The sequence below is a fragment of the Pelodiscus sinensis genome, chromosome 2, assembly GCF_052426305.1.
Source record: "Pelodiscus sinensis isolate ZL-2025 chromosome 2, ASM5242630v1, whole genome shotgun sequence".
Taxonomy (NCBI): Eukaryota; Metazoa; Chordata; order Testudines; family Trionychidae; genus Pelodiscus; species Pelodiscus sinensis.
Genome location: NC_143053.1, coordinates 66,492,900 through 66,508,659, shown reverse-complemented (window position 1 = coordinate 66,508,659; position 15,760 = coordinate 66,492,900). Strand labels below are relative to the sequence as shown.

Here is a 15,760-nt window from a genome sequence, read left to right as displayed (position 1 = left end):
GGATTCTGCAATCTTGGAGGGACCCAGGTCTTGTTACAAGATAATGGAGAACAACGGGTAACAGCAGACAAGACAGTGGCCAGAAGCAGGTGCTACAGGGCTGAACTGATTCCACAAGTGACAGGCAGGTGGTACTGTGGTAGCGAGTCGCAATCTATTTACACATGAAAATGGTATTTGTGACATACCCAGGATACAATCAAGACTGGTGAGTGACTGTACCACTCCTGCCCTCTAGCCTAGTGCTTTTATGCTGTTTTCCTGCTGTAGCTTCCCATCACAAACAGCCTTGGATATTAGTTACTTCCAGATATGTCTGTGTGCTTGCATCTTGACAGTCATACCTAGGTTTCTACCTGCCTAAGTTATACTGCAGGGAGACCTCATCATACTCCCAGTTCTGGATTTTCCCCAGCAATGTACAGTACAGGCAGTCCCCGGGTTACGTACAAGATAGGGACTGTAGGTTTGTTCTTAAGTTGAATCTGTATGTAAGTCGGAACTGGCCAGTTCTGACTTACATACAGAATCAACTTAAGAACCCCAGGCGTCCCCAAGTCAGCTGCTGCTGAAACTGATCAGCAGCTGATTCCAGGAAGCCCGGGGCAGAGCAACTCTGCCTGGGGCTTCCTGTAGTCAGCGCTGGTCAGTTTCAGCAGAAGCTGACTTGGGGACGCCTGGGGCAGAGCAGCTGGGGTGCTACTGGACCAACCCAGCAGCACCCCATCTGCTCTGCCCCAGACGTCCTAATTCAGCCGCTGCTGAAACTGACCAGCAGCGGCTGAATCAGGACCTGGGGCAGAGCAGCTGGGGTGCTGCCTGGTTGGTCCAGTAGTGCCCACGGGCACTGCAGGACCAATCGGCAGCGCCCCAGCTGCTCTGCCCCAGAGTCCAAAACAAAAGCCTGGTCTGCTGGGGGGCGGGGAGCACACTAGCTGCGCCCCCTCCCCCCAGCAGACCAGGGACACGGGGAGCAGAGCCGCAGCGGCAGCGGGGTGCCGCGCCTCTGAGGCTTTGCTCTGGCAAAGCCTCTGAGGCGCGGGACCCCCCGCGGCTGCGGCTTCAGTCAGGGTGCCTGTGGTCTGCTGGGGACCGTCCCCAGCAGACCACAGGCACCGGGACCCAAGCGGCAGCAGCGGGCGGGTTCCTGCGCTTCTGAGGCTTTGCCAGAGCCTGTGGTCTGCTGGGGACGGTCCCCAGCAGACCACAGGCACCGGCACCCAAGTGGCAGCAGCAGCGGTTCCCGCGCTTCCGAGGCTTTGCTCTGGCAAAGCCTCAGAAGCGCGGGAACCCGCCCGGTGCCCCTGGTCTGCTGGAGACGGTCTCCAGCAGACCAGGGGCACCGGAGCAGCTTACGAACGGGGCTTTCTCGCCCCGACTTCCGGGACGAGAAAGCTCCGTTCGTAAGTGCGGATCCGACATAAGTCGGATCCGCGTAAGTCGGGGACTGCCTGTATGTCTTTTATTGCCTAGCCCTTCTCTGGACAATACAAGCTAATACAAAACCCATTTCTATGCATAGAAATGATAAGTACAAACCTTGTTATCACAAAGGGAGTCTCCCAAACACTTCAATTCAAACACACTGGTTTCGATAAAACAATAAATCAAGTTTATTAGCTACAGAGATTTTATGTAATAAAGCAACGAAGAGTCCTGTGGCACCTTATAGACTAACGCTACATCTAGACTGGCATGATTTTCCGCAAATGCCTTTAAAGGAAAAGTTTTTCCGTTAAAAGCATTCGCGGAAAAGAGCATCTAGATTGGCACGGACGCTTTTTCGCAAAAGCACTTTTTGCGGAAAAGCATCCGTGCCAATCTAGACGCGGTTTTGCGCAAGAAAGGCCCGATTGCCATTTTCGCCATCGGGGCTTTTTTGTGCAAAACGGTTGTCAGTTGTCTACACTAGCCCTCTTGCGCCAAAGCATTTGCGCAAGAGGGCTTTTTCCCGAACGGGACAGTCATTGTATTTGCACAACACTGACGATCATACATTAGATCGTCACTGTTCTTGCGCAAATTCAAGTGGCCAGTGTAGACAGCTGGCAAGTTTTTCTTGCCAGTCTAGATGCAGCCTAACAGATTTACTGCAGCATAAGCTTTCGTGGGCAAAGACCCACTTCGTCAAATGCATGATTTTATGTAATAAGGCATCAAATCAGATACTGTTACAAGAAAAACAAAATGCAACTATAGGTTGAACCTCTCTTGTCTGGCATTCTCTGGTAAGGCAAAAATCCATGGTCTGGCATGATTCTAGTTACCTTATTTCCTTATCATTGGTGTGGCCAAGTTTCCCACTGTCCCACAGAGCTTAAGAATGGATGGTGTGACAAGATGCTGCTGTTTACCTATGGGGGGAGGTTGGAAAATTCAAATCCTCGCAGATTTAGAGGAGGTAATAGTTCAATCCCACCATGACACACTCTAGTTGCTAAACATGCATGCTATTTTACAAGGGCAAGTGAGCAAAGAGCATCTTACAAAATGGTTGCTGACTTTACATGCTGATAACATCAAAGTAGATGTTTTGGGTAGCTGGACAACATCTGGTTGACATCCCACACCAGTGTTAGGCTTATCTGGGTAAAACCCATCTCTAGGTGTTCCAGGCAGCCAGCCATAATCAATTAAAGAAAGAGACCTTTGTATGGTTACAGGATGGGAGTCGTGTGTATTGGAGGGCAAGAGGACTGAGAGCTTAGCTGTTGTGACATGAGGGGAACTCGATAGTTCATACTATTGGCTTTTTACTAGAAGCCTGGTCAACCCAGCAAGCAGAGCTGGCAGCCTTGCTGACACTTTTAAATGAAACAGACCCCACATTTGAGGTAGAATATTGCAGAGAGGGGGATTTGGATTATGTATTTTGTGGAGCCAGTCTAATATAAAGATGGTGGGTGGACAATCAGTTCTGGGCAGCAGATGGCTCCATTATTAAGCATAGAAATTGGCAAAGCAAGTGGAAGAGCTTAGTTGTCCTTTACATGAATGAATGTGGTAAAAAAAGAAGGCACCCAATGCTAACCCTTAGGCTCTACAACATATTCCTTTTCCATGTAAAAGAAAGGCCTTGAAAATAATGAGTTATAAGGCCAGAAGGAATTTAAGTAGGGTTCAAAGAATAACTAATAAAATTAAGGGAAGTTTCTAAAAAGAAGGCTCCTACACAATAGAGATCACAGCAGATAAAAAGACAAATAAAACAAAGAGCTAAGTCTTAGAATAAGCCAGCATGGACCTTCTCATCCCACACAACAGTATTATCCCAAAAATGAGGTCTTATGTGAACCTAAGTGCAACAAGAAAAACTCTTGGTCAGCAAAAAAAGGGGAAGAAAGAAAACTAAATTTTATCTGGATTAAAACTGGAAACAAGGGTGAACGATCTCAAACTGAATTTAGCTGAAGTCAGAAACCACTTGTTTGTGAAAGGTTATAAAAAAGTAAACTCTTAAAAAATTAATTGCCAAGACCTGCCTGACCACAGGGAAGTTGACCAAAATGGGTCTAAGAACCTTTAGCTCATTTTAAATTTCTTTACTGAATGCTTATAAATATTTTATTGCAGTTTGGATACAGTAAATTGCTTATTTAGCTTTTTTTTTAGTATGTTTAGAGCAACTATATCACTACTATTTGGCCTCTGAACTTAATAAAGGAATGTACAGTTAAGTTAGTGTTGTGGTAATATGCTGCATAAGAAATAATTCCAACAATCTGAGCACTGAAGTGTTGAGAGAAAGATGTCCGGGTGGCAACAAGTCATTTAGATTTAGGCCTTGGCTTAAATGACCTCTTCTTATGTTGGCTCTGGAAGGATGTCAACTAGTGATACTACTGACATCTTAGATTAGGCAAAAATAAGATGTCAAAGACTGGGACAAAATTGTTTCTGATGATGAAAAGAAGTAGATCTTCTCTTGCCAGAAGAAATCAAGCACAGAAAATGGGCTATCAGTCATTCCTTCTTTAGTTATTCCAGCAACTCATTTGTCTTTTTTCTGAGAAGACCATCTTCTTTGAAGGACAGTTCATCTAGTTCAGAGGTGGGCAAAATACGGTCCATGGACTGAATCTGGCCTGCCAAGCCTTTGGATCCAGCCCACGACCTGCTGGGACTCTCAGGCAATCTCCCTACCTGACACAGCCCCAGGCTGCTCAAAGAGTCCAGATGCTGTGACCATGTGTCTCTAGGCTTGGGTTGTACTGGTGGGGCCACTGCAAGCAGTCTATAGTTCTATGATCATCTAACAGAGGTAAGCAGTAACTGTCTGGTGCTCGGGTCCCCACCCTCGGGTGGGGTAGACTACTGAGCAATCTTTAGCTCACAGCTGGCAGTACATAATAGTCTAAGGCTCTGGCTCTTTGGGCAGGGCAGAGCTGGGGCAGGCCTTCGCTCAGGGGTGGACAATAATTTTTGAAGGGGGGCCACTTCATAAATTTCTGAAGTGGTCGTGGGCCACCGTGGAAGGGAAAGGGCCTCAGGCAGAAGAGGCAGGACCAGAAGGCTTTCCATGCTTCCCTGCCCACAGGCCCTTAATTGGCCTTGGGGAGGAGGGAGCATGTGAAGTCTTTGCCCCTCGCCCCCTAGTACCTGGTGGTTCCCTCTGGTGCCACGCACCGCTGGCAGAGAGAGGAGACTTTGCATGCTCGCCTGTTCCCAGGTCTCAATTGGCCTGGGGGTAGGGGAGCAGCAGGGTGGCTGCCAGGTCAGATCAATCAGCTTGGCAGGCTGGATCCAGCCCACAGAGGCTGTCTTGCCCACCCCTGGGTAAAGGATTTGGGTGCAGGAGGGACTGTGAGCTCTGGGGGAGAGTTTGGGTGAAGGATGCAGTTGTGACCTGGGGCACAGAATTGAGGTACAGAGGTTTGGGTTATGATCTAGGGCAGGAGGGGGTTGTAACCTAAGACAGGGGACTGGGTTGCAGGAGGAGATGCAGGGGTTTGGTTGTGACCTGGAGCAGGAGGGGATTGTGATCTGAGGCAGGGGATTAGGGTGCATGGTCGGGGAGGGAGTATGGGCTCAGGAGGGGCACGGAGGGTTTAGGTTATGTGGGGTTGAGGAGTAGGAGTTGGGGGGGTAGAGGGTGGGGGTGCCAGAGGCAGGTTCTGACTGGGAGCCTTACCTGTGAGACTCCTGGCCTGCAGCCCAGCATGTGCTTCTCAGGCATGACTTCCCCCACTGCAGCTTCAGACCATTGCTCCTCATTCTGACATCTGCCACTACTGAGAACAGGTTCTCTCCATCCCCCATTTAGGAAGTTGAAGACTGCTATCAAATTCCGCTTTCTTCTTCTCTTTTGTAGACTAAATAAGCCCAAATCCCTCAAGCTATGTCTACACTGCAGTTCTTTTTCCGATTCTTTTTTCAGAAGAGGCTTTTCTGACATTTGGCCCGTCTACACTGGGCCAAATGTAGGAAAAACCTCCTTTTTTGGAAGAGACTTTATTTCTTATAAAATGAGGAATACAGAGCTTCCAAAAGAACGTGCCTGCTTGGATGCAGCGGAGTTTAGGTATCCTGGAAAAACTCTGTAGTATAGACATAGCCTCAGCCTCTCCTTACAAGTCACATGCTTCAGCCTCCTAATTATTTTGGTTGCCCTCCACTGGACTCTCCAATGCTTTCTATAATGGCAGCCCCAGAATTAGACACAGTACTCCAAATGTGGCCTCACCAGTGAAGAATAAAGGGGACTAATCACTATGTGTTTTTAGATTCCAGAATTTTACATAGGAGTTAGCCAAGAAACTGGGAACAGCACGGGCCAAGCAGCAGTGTATTTGCCCTCCTCACCCCCTCGCAGTCCATACACATGCCATTCACAGGCTGTAGTGGCCATGCCCAACCCCGTCTGTCAGTGCACACTTGCCCTCACTTGCCACCGCCATGATCTGTTTGGTGCTCATCATCTTCCACAACATTTAACTCCACAAAAAGTTGAGGATACCAGTTTTTAATAATCAAATGATAGCATCTCACAATACAACAGTGTTCAGAGGGAAAAGAAGTCTTACCGTGCCAGAGTTTTCCAGTCACACTAAATAAGGATGCCACCAGGAACCTTGCATTGTCCCAGGCCTTACTGGAAAAATTTTCACGTAAGCTGTTCTTTCTCTTGTAAATGAACAGGAGAAGTTTTAAAAAGCAACTGAAGATTATGAAAATTAAAAGAGGTACAAATAATATTATGGGTAACATCCACAAGAAAAAGACAATATAGTATAAATAGTAGTACTCAACGCTAGTCCAGTCTTGTAATATGTATGTCAGCCAGGTCAAGCTAATCACGGATTCCTGCTGTAACATATGGGATTCACTTTCATTTATCATCGTCTGTTGAAATAAATTTGGCAAACTGAATCAAACTGTCTTCATAAACAGCTTCTTAACCTTGCTCCTAGAAAGAGAGAACAGTTTGTTCATTTATTCCTAAACTACAGAGAAGTTACAGATTTGCATTCATTGTATTTAAATGATGTTCTTAATATTCTGTTTTTCTCATCTGAAATAGGACTTGTGATATATGTTATGGATGCAAACACAAACACACTGTAGTAGTGCCAGAGGAAAATCAGCAGAAGAGGGGACTGACAGCAGCATAGGATCCTGGCCTATGACGGATTGAAGGGTCATGGAAGCCCTGTGCAAGGAGATAAAGAGCAACACTGATGGGGTATGTCTACACTACAGCACTAATTCGAACTAACAATTCGAATTAGTTAATTCGAACTAACCTAATTCGAATTATTGCATCTAGACCTAAAAACTAATTCAAATTAGCGTTTTGCTAATTCGAAATAGCGCATCTACATTGAGTGGACCCTTCATCGAAGTTAAGGCTGGCCGGAACCAGTGCTGGCAGGGCATCAGGTTAGGACTTAGAGCGTGGGGCTGCTGCCTCAGGCTAGCCGAGGGGTGTGCTTAAAGGGACCCAACCCCCACCCGATAGACAGTTTTCAGGGTTGCCCGCTTGCTTGTCTAACTCGATGAGGGACAGCAAAGCAGTCCTGACTTGGAGTGCCCTGAGTGCCCACACTCAGCACATCACAGCACTCGGCCATCAGCCCGGCTGCACTTGCCGCAGGCTGACATCCGGGGGGGATCAATCGGGGGGCTCTCAGGATCCAGGAGGCCCTGAAGGAGAGCTTCCAGTCCGAGGAGCCCACAGAGCCACCCCAGTCCTCCCCATCAGGGCATCGTTCCCCATTCCTCCCTCACCTCCTTCCACTTACCCCTCCCTAGCCCCCTTCCTGATGTAAAAAATAAAGGACACGTGTGTTCAAAAATAGAACCTCTCTTTATTTAACAAAACTGTGGGGGGGGGGGATTAACCTCTGGGGAGACTGGGAAAAGGAGGTGGGAGAGGGGAAGAGAGAGGGTGGGAGAGGGGAAGGGGAAACCTGGGATGAGGGAGCTGGATGGGGGAAGCCAGGGGAAGGAGGAGGAGGGGAAGTATAAAACTATGGTACGCCATATCTTCAGTACTATATACAGATGTAGTCTCCTCACCTCAAAAAAGATATTTTGGCCTTGGAAAGGGTTCAGAAAAGGGCAACTACAATGACTAGGGGTTTGAAACAGGTCCCATATGAAGAAAGGCTAAAGAGACTGGGAATTTTCAGGTTAGAAAAGAGGAGACTGAGGGGGGATATGATAGAGGTCTATAAAATCATGAGTGATGTGGAGAGGGTGAATAAAGAAAAGTTCTTCATTAGTTCCCATAATAGAAGGATTAGAGAACACCAAATGAAATGAATGGACAGCAGGTTTAAAACTAATAAGCGAAAGTTCTTCACACAGCAGATAGTCAACCTGTGGAACTTCTTGCCACAGGAGGCTGTGAAGGCTGGAACTATAACAGAGTTTAAAGAGAAGTTAGATAAATTCATGGAGGTTGGATCCATGGAGTGCTATTAGCCAGGGGGTAGGAATGGTGTCCTTGGCCTCTGTTTGTGGAAGGCTGGAGATGGATGGCACGAGACAAATCGCTTGGTCATTGTCTTCGGTCCATCCCCTCCGGGGTACCTGGTGCTGGCCGCTGTCAGCAGACAGGCTACTGGGCTAGATGGACCTTTGGTCTGACCCAGTACGGCCATTCTTATGTTCTTATGTTCTAAGATCAGGGCTCAGGGTCAGGGGTCTCACTGGAACAACTTGATTTTCATGTAAACTTGCTCCTGGGTTCACATGTGGCCTTTGGTGGCCAGGCTGGCAGCTATCCTGCCGCATTCCTGTGCCTAGTGCGGAGGTCGTGGACGTTGTAGGCCTCGCCCGAAACCTCGATGCGGTCCACGATCTCCGCACTAGACCAGGCGGGCTCCCGCCTCTTGCGGCTCTGGGCAGGCTCTTGGGAGCCGCCAGCCTGGTCCTGGGAAGAGGTGGAGGGCTGGGTGGCAGCGGGTGGCTGGCCCATGCCGTGCCAGGTGCAGGGTCTGCTGGCTGGGTGCTGGCAGGCTTGCAACTGGCACGGGCACTGTAGCCAGACCGTGCCCCTTTAAGGGCGCCGGGGCCGGGAGGGGGGCAGAAAAATTTCCCTGGTTTGTCCCAGAGTGGCCACCAGGGCAACCTGGGAAGGGCTAGCCTCCAACTAGTTCGAATTAAGCGGCTACACAGCCCTTAATTTAAACTACTTAATTCGAACTAGGCGTTAGTCCTCGTAGAATGAGGTTTACCTAGTTCGAATTAAGCGCTTCGCTAGTTTGAATTAAATTCGAACTAGCAGTTTGCATGTGTAGCTGCTATTAAAGTTAATTCAAACTAATGGCTGTTAGTTCGAATTAACTTTGTAGTGTAGACATACCCATGGAGATTAGGTGATTAAGAGAAAGAGTACTGAAATAATATTCCTGAGATTCAAGAGTTTTTATTCAGAACAAAAGTGAATCAAAGGTTTTCGTGGGGAGCAAAAGAGTTGTTCTAAGGCTGAAGATCAAATGAGGAGGGGAGAATTAGGAAATGAGACTGAGAAAGCACAACTAGTGGGTCAGAAGCTACATGAACATGAAAAATATATTTTAAAAGAATTAAGAAGGACTGGGCACAGCAGCCAAAGGAAAGCTAGCAATCAGAGAGCAAGATGATCAAGGTACCAAAACAAGGAACCTTTTCCTTCTTAAACGGTCCTCTCCCCACTTGCTTCTTTTTCTTCCACTGGAAGCCATTATGAAATCTTAACTATAGCACTTGGGCTTTTGATATGATATATAATATATATTAAAAAAAGTTTTTCCTGTGGGATGGCAGAGTGATGTCATCACGTCTCTCGTGTCCCTCCCTCCCCTTTCTCCAGTGCTCGACTGCAGTACAGGGCCTGGGGAGGCCTCAGAGCACCTCTCCTCCCTGGAGGGGACCAAAGCTGCGAGCCATGCAGCCTTTTCTCTCCCCTCCCAGATGCTCCAGTGGGGGGCCATGAAGCCACATGCTGAGCAGCTATAGGAACTGCGTGGCCTTTCTCCTTCCCCGCTCCCTGGTGCTCCAGGGCAGCAGGGTGGAAGCCACAAGCTGCCTCCCCCTCTCCAGTGATCTAGGGAGGTGGGAGCCACACCTCCATCCCGCACCCCAGCCTCCTCACAGAGCCCCTAGGTCTTGGGCAAACCCAGGTCAGCCTTGCTCCAGCCTCCCTCCCTGGCAGCTGGGGGGAGGAAACAGCTAGGGACAGGGGGTGAGGGTGGAAGGAGCTGGAGAGGGCGGAGAGCCGAGGCTGGGCTGGCCTTGGGGGGGCCTGGCAGCTGGGGGGAGAGAGCCACATCTCAGTCTGGCCCTCCTCGGTGACCAAGTGGAGAGGAGGGGAAGCTGGAGCTGCCTACCCACAGAAAGGGGGGTTGGTAAGTGTAACAAGCAAGAGGCACTGCCTCCAAATATATCATAACATAAACCATAACATAATTAATGCTATCTTTGAGTCTTTGCTTAATACATCGACTTTCAGTGGTATTTGTTAGAACATAAGAACATAAGAATGGCCGTACTGGGTCAGACCAAAGGTCCATCTAGCCCAGTAGCCTGTCTGCCGACAGTGGCCAGCACCAGGTGCCCCAGAGAGGGTGGACCAAAGACAATGATCAAGTGATATGTCTCCTGCCATCCTTCTTCAGCCTCTGACAAACAGGCTGTGTCCAGACTCAGGGGGTTTTTCGAATAAAGGAGCCTTTTTTCGAAAAAACTTCACCTGCGTCTAGACTGCAGCCGCGTTCTTTCGAAATTAAATCGAAAGAACGCGGCTTTTCTTTCGACGGCGGTAAACCTCATTTCACGAGGAAGAACGCCTTCTTTCGAAAGTGCTCTTTTGAAAGAAGGCGTTCTTGAATGTAAATAGGGCTTCTTCAAAAGAGAGCATCCAGACTCACTGGGTGCTTTCTTTCGAAAAAGCGGCTTGCTCTTTCGAAAGCTCCGCGTGCAGTCTAGACGCTCTCTTTCGAAAGAGGCTTGCAGTCTAGACATAGCCACAGAGGCCAGGGACACCATTTCTATCCCCTGGCTAGTAGCCTTGTATGGACCTAACCTCCATGAAATTATCTAGCTTCTCTTTAAACTCTGTTATAGTCCTAGCCTTGTTCTAGAGTTGTTTTAGGTATTGTGAGGACTAATAAATAATTTTGTGCAAAGGACTTTGAGATGAAGTGATACTACAAAACCCCTAGATTCTGAGCCATGCCCTGTGTAACAAGGTGGCTAATTTGCCAGATATTTGTTCTCCTTCTCCAGCAGTGACACCATCCAACATTCAGTACACTGGTAACAAACAAGAGGATAGATAACAAGGTGGCTTGCAGTCGCATTGCAAGAATACTCTTATGACTATGAAGAAAGATTAGAACCCCAGCTTTACAGTTTATTCAAGGCGGGCGGGGTTGAGAACATCACCTACGAAGGTTGCCTAACAAACACTTCTTATTATAAAACCCTGTTTTAACTTGTTTATAACTTTGCCAGAATTAAACATTTTGAGATTAAATGTCCCAGGCCAAGCAGAGGGGCCGAAAGAATTGCCAAGCCCCCGGGAAGGTGAGGGTGGTTGGGTTCCAGGCTTCTGGAAGGGGCAGAAGCCGGGCGGGTGGCGCGAGGCAGGAACCGCGCTACAGTCCGGAGGGACGCGAACCCTGCGGCTGCTCCCCGCCGGGCCTCTTGCTCCCCCGCGCAGCAGCCGCCGCTTGGAGCCAGCCTCGCTCCGGAGACCCCAGCTGCTCTGCCCGGCTGCGCGCAAGGCGCGCGCCTGGCTCCGGCTCGGCTCCTCCGCCAAGCAGGCTGGGTGGGTCCGGGCTGGGTTAGCAGCGCCGGGGGAGGCTGCACCCGGGCAGAAAGGCGGGTGTGGAAATCGGCCCACGGCACAAGCGGGAGCCTTTCCCCTCTCAGCCCCCCGGTCCCGAGGCCTTGGGAGGGAGCATGAAGCGGGGGCAAGAAAACATGGAAAACGCTGAGGTGGGCAGCGCTCCGTTGGCGGGAACCGCGCCGCGCTCCCCCTCACTGACCTGCAGCCCCCGCCTGGGGGTGGGTTTATTTTGGGGACTGGAGAATTCGCTTCCCGCGCTGGGAGCCGCCGCACCACACACCTTGCAACTGGCGCGACTGCAACAGGGCGCGGGGGCAGCTGTACCTCGGCTTATAACCACTGAGCCGCTCCCTTCCGCGCCCAGTGATAAAGCCCCCAGGGTCATAAGCCTCTGCGAACCTGAGATACCTTGCTCGTTTGGCTCAACTCCGTCTGAAGCAAGCGCAGAGAGGGGTGACTTCGCTCATCTTTTCCTAGATTCCAAGACCAGGAGGGACGTCTTAAAACCTATTTCGGTACTTCTGCTTTGAAAAAAATCTGCATTAGCAGTCCACCAAACTCCTCAGCCAGCTCGTTTAAAAGTTTTGGATGCAAGTTATCTGGGGCTGCTGAATTAAAACAGCCTACCTGTAGTTGTTGCTATTGAACATACTGAAATAAAACTATATGATCTGTTTTCCCCTAAATGTAGACCACATATTTATTGAACACATCTGCCTTTTCTGAATGATTATTGCTATTTCTACCTTTTCCATCCTGCAATGGACCCCAGCTTGTGTCAGGATTCTTTTTTCCAGTATACTTAAACTCCCGATTGTCCTTAACTCTGCTGGACATAGATTTCTGCTTGTGTCACTTTGCTTCCTTTATCAGTTTTCTAGATCTCTTATTTCTATGATTTATATTCATTACTATACATTTCCCCTTTCTTCCATTTATGACATTTTGTATTAGGGTTCATAAATACTACTCATGCCTGGAAGAGGGAGCTATAACATTTTAATATATGGAATTTTGTTTGGAAGAAAGGAAAAAGAGGAGGGAAGATGATGGACAGTTACTGGTGCATAATCATTTTCCTGTGAATTACAGCTGAATCATTTACTGATTCACTTTGCTTTTACCACTGTCAACCACTTTCCAACCTTCCTTTAAAGTAATAGCTTGGATATTCTGATAAATAAGGCATCCTTAAACTTGTGCGCTATGCCTAGACTACGCTCTATTTTTGAAATTCCGATGGAATTTGCATATCTTCTTCCGATCTCACTTTCAGAAAAAAAAACTTTTTCAAAAAAACTGCTCTTCCTTAAAAAGTGAGGTTTACGCAGTTGTTTTGAAAAAGGTTTTTTTCTCCAAAAAAATGCATCCAGACTACTTTCACTTTTGAAAGCTCTGCTTTTGAAAGTGAGATGGAAAGAAAAATTCCACAGGAATTTTCATATCCTCTTTCAAAAATAGAACATAGTTTAGACATACCTTCTGTTTGATAACAGGCATGTGAAGTTACCCACTCAAGGCCAAATTCTAATACAGTAGACTTATGGGCAAAATTGATCACCACATTGATCAGCTTCAACTGTCCTAAGACCATTATTGTTCTGTCCCTGTAGAGTGTCTCCCACCTATTTCCCTCTCCCTCCTTGCTCATAATTAGGCAAAAAACCAAAACCAAAAAACAAACAAAAAACCCCAAACAGATACCTTGTAGAGGAGGAAACAAAACAACTAAGGGACAGAATGTATTATTGAGATGAATGGGAGGAAAGGAAAATTAGGAAAGTGCCAACATCCATTTTCACATGGTTTACCCTCCTCTGACATCTCTAACACTTTGTCTTCACTAGGAAAAAAGGCATAGTCTTAAATAGAGTTAACTCATGGTAAAATCCTAGAGAAGACAAGGCAGTTTTTATGTGAGTTAGCAAATTAATTTGAAGAGAAGAAAGTGATGCTATGAACACTCATCTCTGCTGTCCTTGTAGTGTAAGCAGAACAGTATTTACTCATTACCATTAGAAGGTAAAGAAGAGGTTCACTCCCCATGGTTAATTCACAAGTGTACTTAGGGTCATTCCAAAGTCTATTGAAATCAATTGAAAGATTTCCAATGACTTCACTAGGCTTTGGGTTAAGCTTTTTAGTTGGAAAAAAAAGAGTAATCATTAGGGATAACATTGGCAAATATCTGGAGAAGAAATCAACACATAGTTAATATAAAATCAGTTCAGTGGAAATGAATCAACTCTGGTTCCAACTGAAACTGTGTTTATATATAGGGCTTTGTATATACCATACGTGCAAAAGGTTGGATTTGAATGACTAACCAAATACATTTAATATTAGATAGATTAAATACTGCATTTGATTTTTGTGTATCTTTCTGTTTTTAAATCCCACCAATCTACCCATCACTTTCTGGTGTTTGCCTCTCTCGAACAGAAACATGTCTGTATTACCTGCACATAAGCAATTTACTAACTTTAGCAGCTGTAGACCAACATAACTTGCATTGACCAAAGTTTCTATATAGACATGGCCTAAGATAGGTTTTACAAATCTTTTCTTAAGCCTGTGTCTACACTACAAAGGCTATACAGGCAGTCCCCGAGTTACACGGATCTGACTTATGTCAGATCCACAGTTACAAATGGGGCTTTTCTCGCCCCGAAGGACGCGGGCGGCGGGACCACCCAGACGCGCCGCTGTCCCGCCGCCCGCGTCCTCCGGGGTGAGAAAAGCTGCTCCCCGTCTTCCTGGTCTGCTGGGGGAGGGCCTCCCCGGTCTGCTGGGGGAGGGCCCTCCCAGCAGACCAGGGAGACGCAGAGCAAAGCCGCGGAGGATGCAGGCAGGACCGAGGCACGTCTCGACGGTCCTGCCGCCCGCGTGTCCCTGGTCTGCTGGGGGGGCCCCCCCAGCAGACCAGGGAGATGCGGAGCAAAGCCGCGGAGGACGTGGGCAGCAGGACAGCCCAGACGCACCGCGGTCCCGCTGCCCGTGTCCTCCGCGGCTTTGCTCCGCGTCTCCCTGATCTGCTGGGGGAGGGCCCCCTCAGCAGACCAGGGAGATGCGGAGCAAAACCACAGAGGATGCGGGCGGGATCGCGGCATGTCTCGGCAGTCCCGCCGCCCGCGTCTCCCTGGTCTGCTGGGGGGGGCGCAGCTAGCGCTCCCCCCCCCAGCAGACCAGGCTTTTCTAGCGGACGCCTGGGGTAGAGCAGCTGGTCCAACCCAGCAGCACCCCAGCTGCTCTGCCCCAGGCGTCCTGATTCAGCCGCTTCTGAAACTGAGCAGCAGCTGACTACAGGAAGCCCGAGGCAGAGTTGCTCTACCCCGGGCTTTCTGGAATCAGCCGCTGATCAGTTTCAGCAGCAGCTGACTTGGGGACACCTGGGGTAGAGCTGCTGGGGTGCTGCCAGGTTGGTCCCCGCAGCGCTGAGGTGCGGCGCTGCGGGGACCAACCCGACAGCGCCCCAGCTGCTCTGTCTCAGGCGTCCAGATTCAGCCGCTGTTGAAACTGATCAGCAGCTGATTCCAGGAAGCCCAGGGCAGAGCAACTCTGCCTCAGGCTTCCTGTAGTCAGCCGCTGGTCAGTTTCAGAAGCGGCTGAATCTGGACGCAAGTTCCGACTTACATACAAATTCAATTTAAGAACAAACCTACAGTCCCTATCTTGTATGTAACCCGGGGACTGCCTGTACTTGCATAGTTATGTCAGTGTAGCTATGCTAGCATAACACTGTAGTGTAGATGCAGCCTACATCAATGAGAGTACATCTAGACTACAAGCCTGTTTCGAAAAAGAACATCTAGGCTACAAGCAGATTTTTCAAAAAAAAATCTAGACGCTCTCTTTCAAAAAAGCACAGTTTGCATTCAATAGCGCCTTTTTTCTAAAGAGAACTTTTGAAAAAAAATACAGGACTATGTAGCACTTTAAAGACTAACAAGATGGTTTATTAGATGATGAGCTTTCGTGGGCCAGACCCACTTCCTCAGATCAAATAGTGGAAGAAAATAGTCACAACTATATATACCAAAGGATACAATTTAAAAAAATGAACACATATGAAAAGGACAAATCAAATTTCAGAACAGAAGGAGGATGCGGGGGGGAGGAGGAAGGTAAATGTCTGTGAGCTAATGGTATTAGAGGTGATAATTGGGGAAGCTATCTTTGTAATGTATTTGATTTGTCCTTTTCATATGTGTTCATTTTTTTAAATTGTATCCTTTGGTATATATGGTTGTGACTATTTTCTTCCACTATTTGATCTGAGGAAGTGGGTCTGGCCCACGAAAGCTCATCATCTAATAAACCATCTTGTTAGTTGTTAAAGTGCTACATAGTCCTGTATTTTGTTTCAGCTACACCAGACTAACACGGCTACATTTCTATCACTATTTTGAAAAAAGGCATTATTCCTCATAAAATGAGGTTTACCATGATCGAAAAAACTGCCCGTTCTTTTGATTTACTTTT

At 48.0% G+C, this 15,760-nt stretch overlaps 1 protein-coding gene across 2 annotated transcripts in view; it reads right to left on the bottom strand.

The window, feature by feature from the left end:
- Positions 1 to 11,583, bottom strand: part of LOC102445823 (DGAT1/2-independent enzyme synthesizing storage lipids) — a 38,897-nt gene extending 27,314 nt beyond the window's left edge. For both annotated transcript variants that reach the window (XM_075920691.2, XM_075920688.2), the window contains exons 1-2: positions 11,478 to 11,583; positions 6,024 to 6,406 (exon numbers count right to left, since the gene is read on the bottom strand). In XM_075920691.2, the coding sequence (XP_075776806.2) occupies positions 6,024 to 6,339 (316 nt within the window). In that variant the 5' untranslated portion in view covers positions 6,340 to 6,406; positions 11,478 to 11,583. The remainder of the gene's footprint in view (positions 1 to 6,023; positions 6,407 to 11,477) is intronic.
- Between the last annotated feature and the right edge of the window lie 4,177 nt (positions 11,584 to 15,760).